The 19,265-nt window shown below is 59.4% G+C and overlaps 1 protein-coding gene across 1 annotated transcript; it reads left to right on the forward strand.

The window, feature by feature from the left end:
• Positions 1-3,158: 3,158 nt before the first annotated feature.
• On the forward strand, positions 3,159-15,261 carry RAB36 (RAB36, member RAS oncogene family; the record flags this gene model as incomplete). Its single annotated transcript, XM_082668042.1, has 10 exons — positions 3,159-3,227; positions 5,981-6,072; positions 8,067-8,132; positions 8,496-8,597; positions 10,608-10,672; positions 12,170-12,225; positions 13,107-13,184; positions 13,450-13,540; positions 14,830-14,949; positions 15,197-15,261. The coding sequence occupies 10 exons, from the start codon at positions 3,159-3,161 to the stop codon at positions 15,259-15,261; spliced, it is 804 nt and encodes a 267-aa protein (XP_082524168.1).
• Positions 15,262-19,265: the final 4,004 nt, after the last annotated feature.

Below are 19,265 nucleotides of genomic sequence, written 5' to 3' on the forward strand. Positions count from 1 at the left end.
TGACTTCGATCTGTGTGCCATGGACCCCACTTCGTGATGTGGATGTCTGCCCCTACCGCTGTCCCTCAAAGGACCAAGTCGTGAAGGGTCTGTCTAACCTAGAGCATCCTAGCTTTTGTACAAAGGTGGTGTGGAGAGCATTGGGCTGGGATTTAGGAAATCTGGGTTCCAAATCTAGTTCTAACTCATGAAGCAAATCCTTTGGAATGTGTGAGCCTTCATTTCCTTGCTTGTGAAATCAGGGAGCTGAATCAAGTAGATTCTCAAAGCTGGGAATTCCAGATCTCTCAGGATTTGGTTACAGAGAGTCTTTTTGTAAAATCGTCCTTCAATTTTCTGTTTTTCAATCTCCTTTTTATTATTTTTGCAAACACACACATAACATTCTATGTAGCATATATGTTAATTTGTGAGACATAAAAATATAATAAGCACCTGTGAATTCACCATTAGAACATTATCAGTGTCTGCATCCCCTTCCCTTGTCCCATACACGGTCCTCCTCTCCAAAGCTACCATCTCATTTCTGTGGATACCATCTCATAAATGCCTCTGGAAGCCATCTAGCCCCACATGCTTCTCCCTGCAAACAGAAACTAGCTCACAGAAGCTCAGTGACTCAGGTCAGCCTTTAAACAGCCATTAATTATGGAAATTAATGTTGCAGCGTGAGCTCTAGAAGCCAAGGCATATGACATTCAGGCATCATTAGGTTCAGAACTATGCAGATGAAGGTCAGGAAATGGAAGGCGTGTCCATTCCTTGTCACTGCAGGGCGATCAAATGCCAGTGCTACAGCAAGAGCCTCTTCTTATGCCATGATTGCAGAGAGGAGGAGGTGTCTGTGGGAAAGGTACGAAGCACACCAAAATGCATCAGGGCTAACCCAGAAGGGCCGAGACGGGAGATATTATTGTGTTCCCTCTGTTCCAAAATGTTTATTTTCATTTGAATTATTTACCAAATAGGTGACATATGTACATAGAAGAAAATCCAAAAAGTATGAAAGTATAATGTCTCCCTCCCTCCTTGGTCCCCAGCCAACGGATCGTCCTTACCTATGGCAACCACTGGAATCTTTCCATTGATACACTAAATTTATATGAGTAAATACAATTCATTTACCTTTTAATGTAATGGCAGTATACTTCAAACAGTGTTCACCTTGCTTTTGTAAATGCAATATTGGTTCACTCATTTAACCTTCACTCCATGCCTGCTTATGTGCAGGCACTGTTTGGCTGATGCAATAAGTCGGGTGGACTATACACAAGAACCCCTGCTCTCATTGCGCTCCTTGGAGGGAGACAGACAATCAACATAAACAGCAGGTAATATGATGTGTTAGAAAATGCTAAGTGCCTGGGAGAAATAGAGCAGAATAAGGGGTTGGAAGGATGCGGCAGTTGTAAATAGGATGCCTCATCTAGAGGTGACATCTGAGCAATGTGGCTATCTGGGGACAGAGCCTTCCGGGCCTAGGAGACAGCTGATGCAAGCACCCCCGTGCCTGGCGTGTGGAGGAACAGCAAGGAGGCCAGTGGAGCATGTGTGGGATGGGGGGGGAGGGGGAAGCAGTAGGAGATGAGCTAAGAGAATAAATGGGGCAAATCACATGGGGCCTCTTGGGCTATTGTAAAGATTTTATTCATCTAAGAGCGATGAGGAGGCATTGGAGGGTTTGGAGCTGAGGACAGACATGATCTGATCTGTGTTTTAACAAGGGATCCCTGGGGGCTGCTGAACTGGGAATAGGATAGAAGCAAAGGTGGAAGCAGGGAGACCAGTTAAGGAGAGAGATGATGATGGTTGGGACCATGGTGAGATCAGAGGAAGTAGGAGGGAGAGAGAAGATACTGGACAAATTTTTAGGGTAGAACCTACAGGATTTACTGATAGATCAAACACTGGATGTGATGGAAAGAAGTCAAGGGACCTTGGAGATCCCTCCCTACCAGGTAACAAGAAAAACACGAAATATTTACATAACAAGAAAAAGATCACATTTGCTATATTATGAAAATAAGTACTTAAACACTGCACATAATTCCCTCCACGTCTGAACCACCAACCCTCCCCAGCCATGGTGACATCAGGGAGGCCAGGTGCGCAAGTCTCTCCACAGTCAGCCCCGCCCAGGCCCGCCCCTGGAGCCCAGGCCCCACCCATGGCCGACCTGGCCCGCCCACCAGGCCCCGCCCTTGTTGCCATGGTGATCACCGGCGCTCGGGCCGCGTCCCGGAGTCTCCCGCGAGGCTCTGGTTGCTATGGTGATCGCGGCGCGAGACGCTGACGGAACACTTTTGGCTGTGAGCCCCATCCCCGACGTCCCGGATTCGTCAGACGCCCGCCTGTCCCGTGTGGTGCTCGTTGCCATGGTGATCGCGGCCACTGGACCCTCCGGACTAGGCAGCTTCAGGAGCCTCTGCAGCCGCCGCAGGTGAGTCAGCCGCCCCTTCGGACACACCCTCTCCCGCCCGCGTGTTCCCCCGCCCACCTCCCACTGCATAACCTGAAAGCGGCCCGGGCCCCGGGCCTCCTAGTTTCCTGACCGCACACCCCGGGCCCCCAGTGCTGGTCTGGGGAGAGATGGTCCGATGCGGAGGACCACAGGCCTCTCTCTCGGTCAAGGCCACCCAGTGCGGAGGGGGCGGGAGGGAGAAGGAGCCGGGTCTGTGGAATAGGCTGAGGGGCCCGGTGCCGGCTGTGGTGGTTCTGGGAAAGGCCTGTGGGCTGAACCCTGAGGGCCCTGCATACCCAGAGCCTTCATCCCTTAAGGGGCAGGAGCGGGGGACCCCTCCCCACTCTACTTCCTCTGCCCGGGCTGTGTGCACAGCCTGGCGACTGTGCTCCTTCACTCAGCCCAGAGCTGAGCTCAGGGAGGCGCCACTCCTGGTGGACATCAGTCAGGAGACTCAGGTCTCCTCGACTCCAAGGCCTGGTGGCAGGCCTGGTACCCGCCCCCGTGCCCCAACACACACTGCCTGCAGATTGGAGAGATGACCCCTGGCATCCTGACATTCCTGACAGAGAAGGAGGCTTGGACCTGTTTTCAAAGCTACTGCAACGTTAGGTATCAACTTTGGGGGAGTCCCCAGTGATTTGCACAGTTCCCTAACTCTCTTCCCCCTTTTGGGGCCACAGGACTCCCAGGAAGAATGAGGTCCTCTGTGATGCCTTTGGGACCCACGGTGAGCCGGGACCGCGTCATCACCAGCTTCCCTAAGGTAGGGAGGCGTTAGGCCAGCCCTTGATATGTGCACTGCTCTCCGGACACCATGCCCTCATCCAGCTTTCCCCACCTCACTCACCACTGGAAACAAAGCAGGTGAATCGGGGAGGTCAGTGCCTCACTGACAGACCCCAGGGACTCAGCAGACTTCTTGAGAAGCTTGGCGTTGACTTGCCCAAGGTGAGCCAGCAAGTGAAAGGTGACACCAGGAGGCAGTGTGGCATGGATGTTAAGGGCACAGACTTTGCAGTCAGACTGTCCTGGGTGTGAGTCCTGCATGTCATTAAGCTGTGTGACCGCGGGCAAGTTACTCAACCTCTCAGAGCCACTGGTACAGAAGGATAATTCCTCTCATATTGGGTGTCTGGCTCATGGTAAAAGGGAGCTCCCTTGCCCAAGTGTGGTCACTGTTTTTCTCATTTTAATTATGACATTATCAAACAGCACTCCAGTTTCCTGACACCAAATCCGAAGTTCTCACCCCTTACCATTCTGCCTTCTGTCCTTGCTGGAAACTCACAGCTCTCTTCCATCTATATTAAAATCCATTATTAATCACAGCAGGGGATGCAAATCTGCACAGCCTCCCAAGGGAGCAGCGGGATAATGTCTCCCAGCACTGCAGATGCTCAGGGCCAGGCACTGCAGCAATTTGTAAAGTAGAAGGTCAGACACAACATAATGTCCTCGAGAGGGGGCCACGCAGACAGCGAAATGCTGCTTCTTGACACAGACTCGGGGAGGCATGAGCGCCTCTCAGGGGCTGATGCACAATGAGAGCCAAAGTAAGTTGTTGAGCACCACGTGTGAGGAAAGGAGCAGAAATGCATGTGTTTGCTTCTACGTGCAGGGTATCTGGAAGGATGCTTAAGATCCTGCCATCAATGGTTGGTGCTGTGTGTGGGGGGAGAAATCCTCTCTTTTGAGTCTTGGAATCTGTGCCCAGGCCGGTGGGGGAAGGAGGGTAGGCTCTGGGTATTTGGGGTCCGCCGTCATTCCTCCTCCCCCTCTCCTGCCTTCCCCCCAACCCCGAGTTCTGTCTCCAACATGCACAGATAAAGCCTCGGTGCCTTAGACCCGTGGACAGTGCCCCCAGGACTTTCCATCTCATCAGAGGCCCAGGCAGCTGCTTCTCTACTGAACTTGACAGTGGTGACTGGGGATGACGGAGACTGGGGTTAAAAAGCCAAAGGAAGGGAAGCGTGATCGGCACAAAACAGTCCAGGTCTCATGGGATGAAGGACCCCAATTACAAAGTGGGATGAGGCTCAGAGAGGTAGGGAGGACTGCCTGAGGTCACACAGCTGGGCGTGGGGGAGCCCAGACTTGACCCAACCGTGGCCGACTCCAGAGCTCTGACGTTTCCCCACCTTGGGAGGCAGGCTAGGGCATCCCTGCTTCCACAGAAGGTAAGATTCTCCGCCAACTGCCTGTGGCCAAGTTCATCCCACACTCCAGGGCCACAGCACTTCAGACCCAAGCAATTCGTGGTCAGATGGGGCCAGTCCTTCCTTCACCCCATGTGCCTCGGTTTTCCTCTGTGCACTTCCTGCCAGCCTTCCCTAGCACACTTCTCCAATCTGTCCCCAGTCCTGGGACCCCTCTACTGACCGCCGTGTCTTGGCCCGCCCCCAGCTTGACACTGACACGGAAGTGGACGGAAAAGCAGCCAGCTTTCCCGAGAGGTGGCCACACACCTTCGCATGGCCGGGGGCCCTGGGCTGAGCGCTCGTCTGCACTGCCCACTTGCTCCTCCAGTGAGCAGACCAAGAGGTGCCGTGAGGGGTGTCCCCACCTTACAGATGACGACATGGGCGCTGTGAGATCCCGCCCTCACCCCTGGCCGAGCTCCTTCACCGTCCCTGTTGCCTTGGTCTCACAGAGCCGAGAGGGCAGGTGGACCAGGGCAGAGCCGCAGGGGCCCTGAAGGACAGAGGGGTGGCCCAGGGACCACAGCAGAGCACAGCAGCCGTCTCCAGCTCGGCCTCCTCCCACATCCTGGCCATGCCCCACACTTAGCCTTGGCCAATCTGACTGTAAAACGTAATGGTCACCTTTCATTTGTTTAACATCATTTTTTCTAATTATAGAACAAACCTGCATTCGATGTGTCATGGCGTCTTTGCTGATCACTTAGTATGTATGTGCCAGACCAGCTCTGCGCTGGTGGCTTCACAAATGTAACCTCGTTTTATGCCCCCAAGTCCCTGAGATTTTCCAGATGCAGAAATTGAAGTTCGGAGACGTGAGGCAACTACCCAGGGTCACACAGCAGCTGAGGGTGGACACAGGGGCCCTGCTCTTAGACCACTACCTAGTTCTGCCTTCTGAACAATATGGAAGATGAAAGTGCCTTCCAGGACATTTTCCATGCACAGATATGCATATTTTTAAAACAAAAATGGCATCAGAGATCCATAGAAGGGGTAGGAGGATCTTGGCACTAAAAGGGCCCTTACAGCCCACCCCTCCTCTCATTGGAAGAGGCCCAGAGGGGACAGAGGGTTGATACGCCCACAGCAAGGGCACAGCTGCCCCCAGCGGGACACAGCTCTCTGGATCCCCGCCTGGGCTCCCTGGTGTGTCCTTGTCCCACTGCTCCTCCTCGGGGCTCACAAGACCCTGGAGCCTTGGGAGTCGCTGACAAGGTAGAGGACGGATGTGACCGAGGCTCAGGAAGGAGCCTGCTGCCCGCTTGGCGAGCTTTGCAGGGTGATGTGCCCACCTGTCTGTCTGTCTTGTTTCCAGTGGTACACGCCCGCCGCCTGCCTGCAGCTCCGGGAGCACTTTCACGGGCAGGTCAGTGCCGCCTGCCAACACAGGAATACGGGGACCGTCGGGTGAGTGCCGGCTTGGCCAGGGGAGGGTGGGGAGGGTCGAGCGCACATGTGAGTGTGTGGATGCGGGCACCGCCACCCCATACAGGTCTGAGGAGCATCTGCCGTTTATCTGGCTTTACCTGCCGCACCTGCTGTAGGAACAGCTCCCCCCTCGGTGAGGCCAGCAGCGAGGTCTGAGCACGGCTGTTCCCTCCAGAAGCATTTCCTGCCCTTCAGGCCTCAGACTTAGTGTTGGGTCCCTGCGGTCTCCTCTGAGTCCCCACCACACCTGCCCCCTCGCCCAGACGGAGCGGGTGCCCCCTGCACCATGCTCCTGAACTCCATGCTGGGTTCCTCGCCAGGCCACACGCAGGAAGGAGAGGCACGTGTGCGCCCCGTCACTGCCTCAGGGCGCCTGGCACTGCGGCACAGGTGTCCTGTCATGGTCACATCTTCTTAACAAACAGGTGCGGGGTCCTGCTTCCGCCATGCATCCTGAGGGGCTCATGGTCTGTTCAGGGAGAAGGCTGAGCTCACAAGTCACATGGGGACAGTGAGGCCAGGACGGCCGAGGTGGCCATGGTCATGGGCTGAGCATGGCGGCGGCTGCTGGGGGAGTGCTGGTTCCACACCAGGGGCTTCCCACCAAGGAGCTCCCAACCCTTCCCCACACTCAGTGCTGGAAGGCCAGGAAACTGGGGCACAGGGGAACCCAGTGGCCCTGCGGCAGCACCTTTACTCCTCCTGAGAAGCAGAGTCAGGGCCACCTGCTCCAGAACTAGCAGCGCAGGGAATTCCCTGGCAGTCCAGTGGTTAGGACTCGGTGCTTTCACTGCCAGGGCCTGGGTTCGATCCCTGGTCAGGGAACTAAGATCCCGCAAGCCTCATGGTGCAGCCAAAAACAAAACAAAACACCAGACGCGCACATGCACACACACACACACGCACACACACACGCACATACGCGCGCACACACGCACACACACAGAACTAGCAGACGCGCGCACACACACATGCACACACATATAGAACTAGCAGTGCAGACGCGCGCGCACACACACACACACACACATAGAACTAGCAGTGTAGGCGCGCGCGCGCATGCACACACACGCACACACACACAGAACTAGCAGTGCAGACGCGCACGCACACACACACACACACATAGAACTAGCAGTGCAGATGCAGCGCACACGCACACACGCACACACACATATAGAACTAGCAGTGTAGACGCGCACGCGCACACACACACACGCACACACACACAGAACTAGCAGTGCAGATGCAGCGCCGAGGTAAGGGGCGCAGGCAGGGGTACAGGGCCTGGGGCTGTGTGCCTGCCAGGACACCACCGTCACCCTGGAGGGCGTTCCAGGGCCAGGCAGGCTGGGGACATGTTGTGGACTCAGGTCTGCACGCCTGGGCCATGGCTCTAAGGTTCTCAGGCTCCCTGGGGAGGGGGGACCCTGCTCACCTAGAGCAGCTACCCCTCCCTCTGTGTGTGTCCTGCACTCGCACAGCAGCATTCCTGGGACTGTGGGTCACGCCCAAACCACCAGTCTCCTTCACCTGCAGACAGCAACAGGGCACCTCTGTGTCACCTGGTGACTTGGTGCAGCTCACCTGGCCACGTCTTCGAGGGAGGGGCCGTGTCTACTCTGCTCCCAGGCAGCAGCTAGTTCTGGAGCAGATGACCCAACTTGGACACAGCCCCACCTGGGGCTCTTCCCGCTGCTCCCTCAGCCCAAGACTCAGCCTCCCATGGTGCCCATTTGTGATTCTCATGAAGGGACAGGGACCCAGTTGGGATCAGGGGTACAGAGTCCCCAGAACAAATGCAGGTCCTCCTGCCCTCCCCTCTGAGGGCCAGTGAGGGGGACAGACCTCCCAGAGTGTGTCACAGGTGACCTGTCCGCATCACGAGTGGGGAATGCAGGGAAGGAGGGGCCCGTGTGCGCGAAGATGCTCCCGTGATCGCGCCTGAGAGCACCGCGCCGTACTCCTCACAGGCTCAAACTCTCCAAGGTGGTTGTGGTCGGCGACCTCTACGTGGGCAAGACCAGCCTCATCCACAGGTGCGCCACCGGCCCGGGAGGCTCCATTACATGTCGCAGTGGAGACCATGTGGCTGCTGGGAGGGGGTGCAAGAAATCTGGGAGATGGTGGGTCCGCGGGGAGTGCGGCGTCCTAGGAGCCTGGCATTGGTCACACCATCCCCGGGGCCACAGGCTCCCCTCCCTGCCCTCCCTGCCGGCAGACGCGGTACTTTTCACTGCCTTGACCCACTTGTTGGTCTCCTGCTGCCGCAGCCTCTCTCCACACGGAGTTCCCGCTGGCAGCTCCGTCGCCCGTGGCCTGTCTCTGCGGCCTGTCTCCATGGCCGTCACCGCCTGGTCTTCCCTGAGGGCGGGCTCTGATGGCTTCCTCGGCCCCCACAGGTTCTGCAAGAATGTTTTCGACCGCGACTACAAGGCCACCATCGGGGTGGACTTTGAGATGGAGCGCTTTGAGGTCGCCGGGATCCCCTTCAGCCTCCAGATGTAAGTCACCGCGCCTCGCTTGTTTCCCATCATATGGTTGTGGAGGGCTTCGCGGAGACGCCGGGGGAGACCCCGGGGAAGGCCTCGGCGAGCGGGCAGGAAGCCCCGGGCGGTTTTGTGAAGCTGGGCTCTCTGCTGCCCCAGTCCCTGCAGCCTGATGTGCCCGCCCCCGCCCCCAGCCTCCCCTGGTGCTCCCCGTGGGCCCTCTGTGATCCCATTTGCCAGGCCAGCAGCGCGGCCTCCGGCAAGTCACTTCAGCCCTCCAGCCTCTGTTCCCACTTGGAAAACGGGGCCAAAACCGTTCCCTGCGTTCTGGGCTCTAGCAGAGGCCACACGGTCCACAGACCTTACTGGGGCCTGTTGCTGCCCCGTCTCTCTCCCTCTGTCTGTGTGTCTGTCTCCTCCCTGCCAGACCTCATGCCTTGGCCTCTCAGGGACACACACACACACACACACACACATCCCTGGCTTCGGCCCCTCTCCTCTAGTTTCCCTCAGAATAGCCCAGGGTCTCCCCCCAGCCTCATGCTTTCCCACCAGAGCCCCTCTCCTCCGGCACCTGCTGGTCTCCAGCCTGGCCCTCTCCTGCGTGGCCGACCCTGCTGGCATTCGCTGGGCCTCTGTCTGGTCCCCTCCTCCTGCGCTCTCTCTGGTGCTCACCCCTGCTCCCTGGATTCACTCCTCGGGCCTCCATGCCCCGGGCTGGACCTGGGATCGCGGTGATCACGGTGGAGCTCACCCCCTTGTGGACTTCATTCAGCTCCTAATGTGTCGAGACAGTGCCCGCTCCTCTGAGACCAGTCCCAGTGCAGTCCTGGAGCAGATGGTACCACCAAACCTCTCCCAAGGGGGTGTACAGGGTCAGACCAGAGCAGAAGAGGCTGTGAAGACACAGGCCTGCAGGACCGAGGGGATGAGGAGGCAGGAGAGTGAAGCAGCACGAGCTGCTGGGGGCAGCCTAGCGGGAGCTGCGGAGGGCAGCTGTGTCTAATTAGAGGGCCCAGGAGGAAGCAGGGGGCTCTCCGGGCTCCGCCTCTCCTTGTTCTACACAGAGGCCATTGCCAGCCAATCAACTGGCCCCACTGCCAGGCCACCCTCCCAGCTCCCACCCAGAGTATTCTTCAGAAGTGGAAATGTGAATGAATTAATGAAAGAGCCAAACAGTTCTGCATCATGCTGGATCGCTTGGAAAAATTTCAGATTATTGGTGTCTTGTTCATGGCTTGTCTACTCGTTAGTTTACTGAGAAAACTTAAATTTTGATGTGTTGATTTTTAAAAAGGGTGGATTTTCAGACTCAGCCCTGCATTTTGACCTACAGCCTTGTTCTAAACCAGGGCAAGCAGATCTCAGCAGGTAACTTCCTCTATCTTTACTGTGCCCATGGCAGACATCATTAATCAATTGCATTTTTTTTCCATGGAGCCAGGGCTCAGCTCCTCCAGAGAGCCAGAGCTAGCTGATCAGAGAAGCAAACCATGTCCTTGTCAGACAACGCACCCCACCCAGAGAGCTGAGCGTCCCCTCCACTGCCATGGGGAAGGTGGAGCTACACCCCAGTCACACATGAGCAAGTGGCAGAGCCCCAGTCCCATTCCCGGGGTCGCCTCTACAGGTGGACTTTCACATCTTGAGAGCAGCCACATCAGGGAGCACATTCTCTTTTTTATGGCGCAGTTGGAAGGGACTGAGCTACAGCTCCATTCATCTGGGCAGTGGAAATGCTAAGGCCGCGCCCCTCCCCGATGAGCACAGTGCATCCAGAGAGGGGGTTCCCCATGGGCGCCCAAGGAAGGAATCATAAGGAGCTGGGGGTGGGGCTGGCTGGCTGGCAGCAGCCACTTTGTGGCACCCATGCAGCTGGTGCGGGCGCGTGGGTCTCCGGCCCAGGGCCCCACAAGCCTGCTGGCTGTGGACACTGTGATCAATGGCTTAACCTGCCACCTCTCTGTTTCCCCTTTTCTCTCTCTCTCCCTCTCTCTCTCCCCCTCCCTCTCGGTCACGGCGCAGCTGGGACACAGCAGGACAGGAGAAGTTCAAGTGCATCGCGTCTGCCTACTACCGGGGTGCCCAGGGTGAGTAGCCGGGTGACGGCAACAGTGAGGCCTCAACCATGTGCAGCAGGGGCTCCCCGTGAATTCCCTGCTGGGCGCACAGCAAGATGCCCAGGTATTCCGTGCAGGCACCAAATCTGTCCTCTGAGAGCCACTGAGGAAACACGGGGCCGGTCCTCGTCTTCCAGCCGGGCCCAGGCCAGCCTCGGCAGCCACGCGCTTTAGGGACCCACGGTGGCGGGTGCTACCTGAAAGTCTCAGCCCCAGTTTCAGCTCAGAAGGGTGCTCAGAGTGGGGTGTACTTGTGCAGAGACCCCGGAAAGAAGAGCAGAGTCAACTCAGGAGCGGGGGGCGGGGCTTGGCTGGAGGGGAGGGGTGGAGGTGGGCCCTCAGGTGGGGGCCAGCGGAGCTCCTCGCCCACCACATCCTTGTTGAGGGTGCCCCAGCCCTGGGCAGGCCTCCCGGTCAGCAGGCAGTAGCAGCATAAGCCCCCTCCTCTGACCAGGAAGAAGAGAGAAAGGGTTTCAGTGAGAGGTAAGAGCAAGCGGTCCGAGGCATCCAAACCGGACTCAGATGATGAGGTACAGTTAGGTCCACTCAGTACTGGTGTTAAAAGTCACATTTTCACTAAGGTTTGAAAAAAGCAAAAACAGGAAACCACGAGCACCTCAGCTGTGGATTGGAATAACAGCTCTGCCACATCTGCTGTGGCCTCTCTTCTCAGGGGGATGACACCCCCTGGGAATAAGGCGTGGCGCCTGGCACAGCCCTGCAGACAGCAGCCCGGCCACGGTCACCACCACCATCAGCTTCCTCCTTCACTTCTCAGCCCCTCTGCCAGAGCGGGGCACATGGGTGGGCCTCCTGCAGCCTTCAGCCGAGGTGCAGAGGGAGGCCCACGTCCAGCCCTGATCACACCCCTGGGGCCAGAAGAGAGCAGGCCAGGAATGCTCTCCACATGGGGCCACCCAGGGCACAGGGGACCAGACAGGGCAGTGATGAGGGGAGCTGGGGGGAGGGGGCTGCATCTCCCAATTTCCTGCCCACCCTGCTCCTCAGAAATTGTTCCCCTGAAACTGGTTGTTGCTAATCGCCCACACGACCATAGCTGCCAGTGGGGGAAAGTCTGCCCCACGTCAGGCCCTAGGCCAAGAGCTTTAAAACAGCTGCTCCAACTTAGTCCTCAGAGCTACCCTGAGAGCTAGAGGTAGCTGTGGTCCTCACCATGTCACAGACGAAGGCTGAGGCTCTCAGCGTCAAGGCCTCACCTGCACTCCCTCAGCCGTAAGAGACAGAGGGGAGATTTGAACGCAGGGGCTCACCTTGCCTCCCTGGAGCCCCCTGTGGCTGGGCCGCTGGGTGTGGATCAGAGTGGGGGGCTGGGTCCCCAGGGCGGCCATGGGTGTCTCCCTCCCAGCGTCCGTCACCCCCATCAGTTCCGCGGGAGCCCCCTTGTCACGCCGTGTTTGCCTCCCCCGTCACTGACCGGCTCCTGGCTCCCCCCTCCACCCCATGCAGTGATCATCACGGCCTTTGACCTCACTGACATGCAGACCCTGGAGCACACCAGGCAAGTCTGGGGCTCTGCAGCCCCCGTGGGACCCTTGGGCCCAGAAAACTGCCTGGAGGGCTCCCTAAACCTGGGCCATGAGCTGGGCCCCTGACAGTGGGTACAGGTGACCAAGCTTGCGGGTCAGCACCCGCCACCCACGGGCCGATGACTGTTGGCTACCTTTTTATCCTTCAAGATCTGCAGCTACAGCAGAAGGCAGGGCCAGCTGGGCCTGTGGCCAGCGCAGAATGGCGCACGCTGGCTTCAGTGCTCTGCTGTTGTCATCTTGAAAGCCTGACTAATTTGTGGCGAGGGGCCTGGCATATTCACCTCACCTGGGCCCTGTCTCTGGGGACACAACTGGGCACTTGCTGTCTCAGGCAGAGATCTGGGCAAGAGCCGGGGGTTGGGAATTCCCTGGTAGCCAATGGTTAGGACTCCATGCTTTCACTGCCATAGTGCAGGTTCGATCCCTGGTCAGGGAACTAAGATCCCGAAAGCCGCACAGCACGGCCAAAAAAAAAACCAAAAACTTTTTTTAATTAAAAAAAAAAAGAGCCAGGTTCTTCAGCTGACAGACCAGAGCCCCTTCACCTTGCTTTTGTTTGGGGTGTCCACAGCCGCATCTCCAGCCCTGTGAGGGAGGCCAGGCTGGTCACTCCAGTTGGTGACAGTGCAGGTCTCACCCTGGGCGAGGGTAGAGCCGTGGCCGGGACGGGGCCTTCAGCTCCCCCTACAGCGCCCCTGCGTCCCCACCCATCCGAGGCCCCCGAGGCCAGCTCGGGTCAAGCTACCCTCCTTGCAACCCTCGGCCCTGGGAGGACCCGGGCTGCACCCCATCCCAGCTTCCTCAGCCCCTGGGGGGTGGGTGCCGTCTCTGCCTGTCCCCCATGTTCCAGGCAGTGGCTGGAGGACGCGCTGAGGGAGAATGAACCAGGCGCCTGCTTCCTGTTCCTTGTGGGGACCAAGAAGGACCTTCTGGTGAGCGGAGCGGGTCAGGGCCAGGGGCGGCCTCGGGAAACGTGGCCCCTTCAGCCTGGGCTTGTGGAGCAGAGGGTGACTCGTATGTGCCTACGTGGGAACTTGCAGGCGGGGGTCTGAAAGCAGGGCCACTCGGTTCCCAGTGCTCGGGGCTCGTCCCATCAGGGAGGGACGCTGGCGCTCAGACTCGCCTGGGACCGCCGGGCTCACCTGTGGGCAGGTGCCAAGGCCCGGGGAGCTGGGTCAGCAGGGCCGCTTCTCCCAGTCAGGGGCCGCGTGCGAGCAGGCGGAGGCAGAGGCCGTGCGCCTAGCCAACGAGATGCAGGCCGAGTACTGGTCCGTGTCGGCCAAGACCGGTGAGTGGGTGCAGGGCTGCCGCCGTGGTGATCGGGGGTGGGGGCCCTGCCCTGGATGGGAGGAGTGGCACACCTGTGTTCTCTAGTGAGACCCCCGCGGCCGCTGTGGGGCACATCCATCCCGTCCCTGTGAGGTCACGACCAGAGTCTCAGGGAGGCAGTGGTGGGGCTGGGGTTGGAACGCAGCCTCACCTGTAACCACACCATCCTCCTGCCCCTGACCTGGTACAGGTGGGAGGGGCCAGTGACCGGCTGTCCCTCCCTTCCCCAGGTGTCATCATAGAAGGCACTCAAACATCCCTCACGGCCCTCCAGCCCTCCCCCACACCCCACCCAATCTGCCCCAGCCTCACTGGGTCCCCGGCCCCCTCGCCCACGGGCACTGCTTACCCCGGCCCCCAACGCCTCTGAGCCTCATCATCCTCATCTGGGAAGTGGGGTGTTGCTGTCAATCTCATTTTATTTTTAATGGAAAAATGTGTTTCAAATGATAAAAGCCATATGATTCACTGAGGAAAAATGAGAAAATGCAGAGAAGCAAGGAACAGATTTTGAAAACAGGTTGTTGAGGGGATGAAATGAAACAACTGCCGGGGGTACAGGAGGCCCCAAGGCCGTGGGGACTCGGGAATGACACCTGGGAGCCCTTACCCCGGGCGAGGGGCCACCGTGGACACCTGCCCAGGGGTTGGGTGAGGCAGCAGGAGTGCGAGTGGAAGTACCACCTCCAGCCCAACACAAAAAGTGGCAGCCCCCATGTCCAGTTCCCTCTTCTCCTTCCTGATGGTGTCCCTGAGGCTGTGAGAACCCGCCCTCTTATTGGAGTAACAGCATGTTCCCTGAGAGCTCCCTATGGGCCAAGAAGGACTGCCCTGTGCGGTGGTATAGGTTGTTAACTGCACAAGGGCAGCATGTGTGTCTGGGGCTGGGCCCGGCCCTGTGCCCAGATGGGTGGTCTTGTCCTCCTGGCGGAGGACATGGGGGCCAGTGGCTCTAATCCTCATGGCTGCCCACTGGAGAGGTGCTCAAAGGTTACAGGAAAGCAGGCCCACACTGCTCGGTGCCTGGCCCACGGGTGCTCAGTAGCAATTGATTGGAAGAGTAGATGCCAGGAAACCAAGGCTCAGAGATTTTCAGGAGCAGCCAGGGCAGGTGGCCAGGGTGGGGAGCCCATCCCCTGCACAGCGAGGGGGCTGTCCTGGCTCCCGCACCGCTGGCTCCCCCACCCCCCAGTGCATCCATGGGCAGGGGCAGAGGTGGCCGGGGTCATGGCTGTCCCGTGCCCACAGGGGAGAACGTGAAGGCGTTTTTCAGCCGTGTGGCCGCCCTGGCCTTCGAGCGCTCAGTGCTGCAGGACCTGGAGCAGAGGAGCAGTGCCCGGCCACAGGTCGGCGACGGGGACATCATCCGTACGTGCAGGTGATGGGCTGGGCTGGGGAGAGGCTTGCGGCCTGAAATCCGCGTCCACCACCCTCCGGCCCAAGACTCAACCATTCCCTTGGCTCATCGCCCTCTGCTCTTGGCTCCTGGCTGCCCCTTCCCCCTTCCCTCTGACCTCCAGCCTGTAGCCTCCCTGCCCACCTGCCAGCTCAGACACCCACCCCCATCAGCTGCAGGTGCCTGGTTGATGCTAGGTGACTTCTCCCCTCATTACAGGGATGGAGGGACATCCACCCAAGACCCAGGACAGCAAGAGGCCCTCCAGCCCAGGTTGCTGTTAGCTGAGCCTGCGTCGGAGGCCTCCACTGCCTGCATGCGTGTGGGCAGTGCCTCCCGTGACCTGGAGGGTGACATGGAACACCCACCGTGCTGAGCCCCAGGGCTCCGCCTCTTCTCTTTAGCGGGTCGGGAGCCAGGGAAGGCCCCCAGTGGCTGCCCAGGGCCCCATGCTGCCCAGTTGGTGGGGGCACTGAGGCTGTCATCTGGAAGGCCAGTTGCACTTACAGAGTCACTCGACAGCCCCCCGGCCCCGGGAGGCTCAGGACCACAGGCACGGACACGTGCCCCCAGGCCCACGGCGCTCGCCCTGGGCACAGTCAGCATCCCCTCGGGCCTCTTCCCCACTTTCCTGGGTCGGCCTCGGAATCCTCCTCATCTCGGTGGTCCAGACAAGCGGCACTTGCTGAAGTCAAGGCTCCCTGTCTGCTGCAACCCGGATCGGGCAAGAGCACCCAGGTCTCCCCTCCCCCGCTCCCGCCCAGAGCGCCCAACCCTCTCCATGCCCTCGTGTTGCTCCTCCTCAGGGGCTACTGAGCCCCCGCCCACCCCACTCTCCCCAACCCTGGGTGTGTGCCCCCCAGTCCTGCCCTCTGTGGCCAAAGGCAGGTGGCACGTCTGGCTCCCGCCTGTTTCTCGTAGATGGTGAGCATTTCGGGCAGCCAGGTGGTTAGCCGCCGGGAGACTAGGCGGCTTCTGTTCATTCCCCCTTCACCACATTTTAGGCTCTCCTTTTTTATAGATAGGAGATACTTCTTTATATAAATCACTCCTAAAGGAATGGCATATGTGCTTATTGTGAAACGAGACAGCACAGAGCTCTGCATGCAGAGTGACAGTCCCTGCGGTCCCGGACGTAAGCCTCGTCTGCAGCGGGTGGGACTCCTGTTCCTACACAGCACGGCCACGACCTGGGTGCCTTGTTTGCCGTTAAACCAGAGTGACTTCTCCCCACGCCCACAGGGCAGGCCGCATTCCGAGGAGCTGCCAGAGCGAGCCTGCGTGTCCCTTCATGCAGATGGGCCAGAGTCCATCCACCCTGCCCGGCCGTGGGACAGTTGGCTTGTGTCCAGCTTTTAGCTTTTTTTAACTGAAGTGACCATCCTCATAGTTATAGCTTTGCACACTCGGGTTTCCCCACAGAGGCCTTGCTGGGCCTTCAGTGGGCTGGCCCACCAGACCCAGTTTTGAGGGGCAGGCTATCTCAGGGTGCACCACGACCGGGTTTGGGGCACACCACAGACAGCGTCAGGATGGCAGACCCTGGTCAGGTGGGCTGGCACCCTCCCGGCTCCATCCCCCACCCCTCTAGGCCCCAGGACTGGGGGGCGGTAATGCACCGTGCTGTCACTAGCCCCCGAGCCAGGACCACTGTCTCATGTGCGCCACCCCTCCAATGGCCCTTTGTGAAACTCTCCTCCTGTTGCCCCGTGTGTGCCCAACTGTTCAATGTTTCTTCTGAAGTGGCAGAACCACTTTGCTGTGGTTCCACTGATACCATGAGTCCACAAAGACATCCTCTACACGCACTTAAATTTCTGGGGTGGAGACCCAGGGCCGCACGCGAGAGCTTCAGAGCCATCCCGGGGCCCTTCCCCTCCTTCGCTTTTCTCACCCTGTCACTCAAGGCCCCTCAGTGGCTGCCCCAGCCCACCCTGCAGGCCCCTGTGCTCCAGCCTTCACCCGTGGTCACTAGTCTTTGCAGGTGCCAGGCCTCTTCTGTGCCCGGCGGCTCGGGCGCTCCTTCTCTGGGAGGACTTCCTGGAGCCCCCACGGCTCCCATAGCACTTGTTACTTCCGGGTGTGGTGTCCATGTTTGGGCTTCTCCCCCGTCCCCCCCACACCGCCTTGTGGGACCCTAAGAGCCAGGGCAGCGACCCTGTGACCTCATCTCCCCAGCATCTCCTAGACAAAAGGCCCCCGGCAGGTGCTCACCTAGATGTAGCAGGGAGACAGGAATCCCGCTGAGTCTCCGGCAGACACAGTCACTCTCACCAAGATGCCTCTTCGTGAACCTCCTGGGCACAGTCCTGTGCTTGGCGCTCCTCAGTGGCCAGAGGCGGGTGTGCCCGCTGCTCGCTCAGAGGCTCCTGAAGTCAGGCAGCAGCCAGTGAGGGCTGCAGGGGCTCAAGCGTCAGGTCTGTTCCTGGGAGGAGCTCGGTGAGAGGCCGTGCAGGCCTGGGGAGGGAGTCGCATGCAGGCACCACCACTGCCTCCAGCCCGTTGGAGGTGGGAATTCTGGCCCAAAGCAGGGGCTACCCAGGAATGGGGCCATCCAGCCTCTTGGGGGAGTAACCAGAACCCCCATTTACTGAGCACTCAGTGGAGGGGGAAGAAGTCCCTTTCATCCCAGCAACCCTGGGGGCTGGGTATCAGGACCTCCTGTCCCCACCTAACTGGAGAGGAGCCTGAGCACAGAGCCCAGGTGACAGGATGCAGCTAAGCACTTCTCCTCCGCATTCCTTGTCCCTCCTCTCTCTCCGCCTCCCACGCCAGCTTGCAGTGTGATCCCAGCGGGAATCCCACTCCAGGTCCCACACCTGCTCCTCCTCAGGGTCCACAGCAGAGCTAATGAGCTAATCAGTCGCTCCCCATCACAGCCTGCTTCCTGAGCCCCGTGATTTTAGTCGGTCCTTCCCCAGCCCCATAGCCACGGGACCAGTCTCCGCAGTGACCCAGAGCACCGTGGGGATCTCGGCCTCCTGGCAAGCAGGAGCCTCCCCCTTCCCCGACCCTGCTGTGGCCTCTGGAGGGAACGGGGGGCCTCGGATCCACCCAATGCCCACTTCGGCCTGATGATGGGATGGGAGCCACTCCCAGAGGGACTGCGCTCTCCTGAGGGACCCGGGCAGCCTAAGCTGGACACCTGAGGTCGCCTGAGATGTAGGTAATGGAGCATGCTGACGGGCAGGGGACCTGCTCCACTCACACCCTCACACAGATAAGAGCCTGGGAGAGGCCAGGGTGACAGGCGTTCCTGGCCTGGGGACTATAGAGGGGACTCGGGGACCAGGAGGCCCAGGGTGGGGATGAGAGGTGGGGTGTGGGGTGGGGGAGCTTTCAGAAGCAGCAACAGCTCAGAGAGGGCCCTCATCTTCTGAGCCTTCGGGGCTCCCAGAGACAGGGGCAGGGGGCCCTGGGCGCACATCACCCAAGGAGGCCCTGAGACGAGACACCCTCCCAGCAGACCCCGGACTCCTCTGCCATCTGCTGTGGCCTCCCCTGTCACCTCCCATATGTCGGGCAGACAGGGAGCGTGGCTGTCCCACGGCCTCCTTCCAGGCTCCACCCCCTCATCCAGATGCCTCCCAGAATTCAGGGCCACCAGCCACCTGTCTGAGCCTGTGCCCCAGGAGGGAGCAGGGTAGTGCGGCCTGTCCCCACGCTGCTGTTTGCAGACCCTTCCTTCTGCTCCCTGTTCCCCAACAGGTAGATGGCACCCCTGGCCTGAGGGTGCTCTGGGCCGCTGGCCACTGGAAGCCACAGCCTGCACCATGTCACTGGCCGTGGCTTCAGGAACCAGCTCATCTTGTCCCAGCCCCTTCTTCTCTGTGAAGCGGGAAATGGCAGCCTGGGCACTCGGCCGGCAGAATTGATTCTGCAGATGTGGTGGAGTTACAGACAAGGGGGCCTGGGAGGAAAGGCCCACAGCTCACTTGTTCAGAGCCCTTGGCCAGGGAAGTCCCTCAGAGACCCCGGCTACCCACTCTGGGCCGGGGTTGGTAACCTGGAAGAGGCACCCCACCAGGCACCATCCAGCACAGAGCAACGAGCAGGGCCAGAGAACAGCTGTATCGATCGCCCCCATTTTCTGATCTTGCCCGAAGCTCCCTGGGGCTGACGGATGGCAGATGACAGATGGGGGTCATGTGGCCACATCCCGTTTGGAGGGAGCCCTCCTCTAGCCTCTGCCCCCAAAGCGGGCGGAGAGGAGGGTACAGACAAGGCAGGGAAGGAGCAAAATATGGTCCCCACTTATTGTTGTGTGAGACCATTAGCAGTCACTCCC

Source organism: Grampus griseus (genome assembly GCF_964374135.1).
Source record: "Grampus griseus genome assembly, chromosome: 12".
Classification (NCBI taxonomy): Eukaryota; Metazoa; Chordata; class Mammalia; order Artiodactyla; family Delphinidae; genus Grampus; species Grampus griseus.